We start from the raw sequence: 3,771 nt of genomic DNA on the forward strand, positions 1-3,771 counted from the left end.
GGCGCCGCTGCGCTCGTCCTGCGTGGCGGACTTCCTGTGTCGCGCGCGCGATGAAAAAGGTGAGGCTCTCCCGCGGGATGTCTTGCTCGGCAACGTGGTGATCCTGCTCGGGGCAGGTTTTGTCACCAGTGCGTCGCTGCTGTCGTGGTCCATCTACTCGCTGGTCAAGTACCCGGGCAACCAGGAGCGGCTGCTTCAGGAGTTGGTGGATCATGGCGCGGATGGAGAGAAGACGTGGACACATGACGAGCTGCATGCCATGGAGTTTCTGGACCGCTTTGTCAAGGAGACGCAACGCATGCACAGTCCGAGTTTCCAGACGGCGCGAAACGCCAGGAAGGATGTGGTGCTGCCGGGCGGTTACCTGGTGCCGGCGCGTGCCGTGGTGATTCCGTGTTTCCCGAGTCTGCACAAGAACCCGGCGCAGTGGGAGAACCCGGCTCGCTTCGAGCCGGATCGGTGGGCGGACAAGGCGGTGGCGGGCAAGGCGATGAGGAACGGCCTGTACACGCCTTTCGCCTCGGGGGGCAGAGGGTGCGTGGGATTCAATCTGGCCTTGATGGAGATCAAGATGGTGCTCGCGGAGCTGGTCTACCACTACCGCTTCGAAGACGCTTCCACCGAGGCGGTGGTCTACGACCCGGAGTTTTTGGTGGTTCGTCCGTTGAATTTCTACGCAACCCCGACCAAGCGAACCGAGTGGCCGTCAGCGTCAAAGGGGGGGACGAAGAAGAAGGAGGAGGAGGAGGTACACGGGGTGGAGGGGGGATTGGATGATGCATCCCGATGAACGTGAAATAGGAAGGGCGGGCTGGGTTGGCGACGATATACTACTGAGCATGCCTTTGTAAAGTAAATACACAATTGGAGTTGACCTTGCTGAGCATGTAGACACTAGCAGATGCTGGAGGAGAAGAAGCTCCCGCCTCAGGACGGAAACCACCTCAAGCTTGAACCTGCCCACTAAATTTCTCTTGCCCACAGTATGAAGTGATCAGTTGTTCGCAGTCAGATCGGAAAGCAACTGGCCCCCTCGTTCTTACAACGGCAGCCCCGTGGCAGGCTCCTCTGTCCCTTCGCGGCCCGCCTTTCATGGATGGGTTCCCGCTCATTGAGAGTCGGTGCTGTGGTTAAGGGAGCCTGCTGCCCCCCCGCAGAGGCAGAGGCAGAGATCTCGACGGGGGACGATGATCCCCTGGCGATATGTTATGCGTGTGTGCTGTGCTGTTGAGGTAGTGAAAGTGAAGTCAAGTCAAGTCAAGTGCAGCACGCCAGGGCAGTGATCGATCAAGCTATTGCTGCTTGGAATGGACTGTTGCCCAAGTTGGTAAGAAGCGAAGGCCGTAGTTAGCTGAGAGATGTGGGTGGGGGGTGGGGGTGGATGAAATCGAAATGTTTGCGAGCGAGCCTCCTTCAACAGTGACCCAGATGCGGAAGTGAATGTCGGGGGCCGGTTCATCGGACCAGGAGAGAAAGGGGCGGTGGAAAGCAGAGAGCAATACTTAGCAGGTAATGGATGATTGGGCAGAAGCTGAGATAGACGGGACGGAGTAGGCAATTACTAGTATAGTAGTTACCTACCTAAGTTAGTGGCCTTCCTAATGCGGTCCGGACCGAGCTTTGATGTTGAAGTTCGAATTGCGACTTTCGAGGCCGGAACATTACCCGAATTCTGAAAAAAGCCGGTCTATAATGGCGAGACGCTGCGAGTGCGTTGGTCAGCACGACGGCTGGCCCAGCTACGATATATTGATATATCGGGCGGAGCCCAACCCCGTCACTGGGTCCCTTCGAGTGAGCGGTGTTCAAGCATTATACTGCTTGCTTTTTTCGAGCCTGTCCCTTCACTTCACTGCCCAACCGGCAACCAATATCCCGTTACATACACGTACAAGGAAGTCTGTCAGGATGTGCGGCATCACCGCGAGCATTGCCCTTCCCCGGCGCAAAGTTGACGAACATACTGCTATTACCCACACCAACGGCATCAACGGCGCCAATGGCATCAACGGCATCAACAGCACCAATGGCATCAACGGCACCAATGGCATCAATGGCATCAACGGCACCAACGGCATCAACGGGCACGCCGTCGGCCACACCACTGAGGTCCTTACCACCCAACTCCAAGCCTCCATTGACACCATCAACCACCGCGGACCTGATGAATCTGGAATCTGGATCAGTCCCGACGCCAGCATCGGTCTCGGCCACTGCCGTCTCGCCATCAACGATCTCTCACCCAGCGGGACGCAGCCTCTGACCAGCGACTACGGGCAAAACGAGTCCACCACTGAGGTCCTTACCACCCAACTCCAAGCCTCCATTGACACCATCAACCACCGCGGACCTGATGAATCTGGAATCTGGATCAGTCCCGACGCCAGCATCGGTCTCGGCCACTGCCGTCTCGCCATCAACGATCTCTCACCCAGCGGGACGCAGCCTCTGACCAGCGACGACGGGCAAATCCACGCCGTCGTCAATGGCGAGATCTACGACCACGACCGGCTTCGGGACGTGTGCACCACCGAGCACGGCTACAAGTTCAACGGCGAGAGCGATAGTGAGCTCGTCGTGGCGCTGTACAAAATTCACGGGGCGCCGGCCTTCTTTGAGCACTTGCGTGGCGAATTTGCTTTTGTGCTCCATGACAACCGCGAGGCGAGCAAGAGGGTCATCGCCGGACGTGACAGATTTGGCATCAAGCCGCTGGTGTGGACGGTCGTTGGCGGCCGGCTGCTGATGGCGGCGGAGGCAAAAGCATTTCGACCCATGGGCTGGGAGCCCGAGTGGGATGTCGGCGCCATTGTAGATAGCGGCTGGATGATGGATGAAAGGACATTGTTCAAGGGCGTGAGGAAGCTGTTGCCGGGGCATTGGATGGAGGTGAGCGAGGAGCAAGGGATCAAGACGCGCAAGTACTGGGATGCCGAATACGAGGACAAGGTGGGTGCCTTTGCACAGGAGCGGGTGTTGATGATGGTGATGTTAACAATAAGCAGACCAGAGTGGAGACTCGCACCATCGACGAGATGGTCCTTGGAGTCCGCGAACGGCTCGTCGAGTCCATCCGCCTGCGACTGCGCGCCGATGTCCCTGTTGGCGTATACCTCTCTGGCGGCATCGACTCGTCGGCGGTCGCGGGCATTGTGACGCAACTGGCCAAAGAGAAACACGTCAAGATTGGCAACCAGGCGGCGTCAACACGGGTGGCCTGCTTCAGCGTGCGCTTTCCAGCAGAGTCAGGCTATGATGAATCCAGTACGAGACCAAACACGCACCCAAAGCTCAAGACCATTCGCTGACAGACTCACCCCAAACAGGTGTGGCAGAGCGCACAGCCGAGTGGCTCGGCGTCGAGGTCATCAAAAAAGACGTCGACGAAGCCTCCCTCGCACGCGATTTTGCCGACACGGCCTACCACTGCGAGCATCACCACTTCGACCTCAACTGCGTTGCGAAATTCGCCCTGTCAACATTGCCTCGCGACCACGGCGTCAAGGTGGTCCTGACGGGCGAGGGCGCCGACGAGCACTTTTCCGGCTACCCATACTTCACCCCGGACTTTCTCCGCGAGCCAGAGCTGTTCGCCGCTCGCCAGCGACTCCGTGCTGCGTGAGGGTATGCACAGCGCCGTCGACGTGGAGATGAAAACCATGTTCCGCAACATTGGCGCCACTCAGCACGACAAGTTGTCCAACAGCGACGCCCTGGCCGATGCCAATGGTAGTGTGATGCCCGACACGCTGCTGCTCTGGCACCCGACGA

At 58.5% G+C, this 3,771-nt stretch overlaps 2 protein-coding genes across 2 annotated transcripts; both read left to right on the top strand.

Moving 5' to 3' along the window:
• Window positions 1–259: 259 nt before the first annotated feature.
• EPUS_08557 (uncharacterized protein) lies at window positions 260–790 on the top strand (the record flags this gene model as incomplete). The annotated part of the gene is made up of 1 exon (XM_007802767.1): window positions 260–790. The coding sequence occupies one exon, from the start codon at window positions 260–262 to the stop codon at window positions 788–790; it is 531 nt and encodes a 176-aa protein (XP_007800958.1).
• Window positions 791–1,908: 1,118 nt separating this feature from the next.
• On the top strand, window positions 1,909–3,622 carry EPUS_08558 (uncharacterized protein; the record flags this gene model as incomplete). Its single annotated transcript, XM_007802768.1, has 3 exons — window positions 1,909–2,949; window positions 3,006–3,264; window positions 3,327–3,622. 3 exons carry the CDS (start codon window positions 1,909–1,911, stop codon window positions 3,620–3,622), a joined length of 1,596 nt encoding a protein of 531 aa, XP_007800959.1.
• Between the last annotated feature and the right edge of the window lie 149 nt (window positions 3,623–3,771).

This window comes from Endocarpon pusillum (assembly GCF_000464535.1).
Source record: "Endocarpon pusillum Z07020 unplaced genomic scaffold scaffold1776, whole genome shotgun sequence".
In the NCBI taxonomy this organism is placed as follows: Eukaryota; Fungi; Ascomycota; class Eurotiomycetes; order Verrucariales; family Verrucariaceae; genus Endocarpon; species Endocarpon pusillum.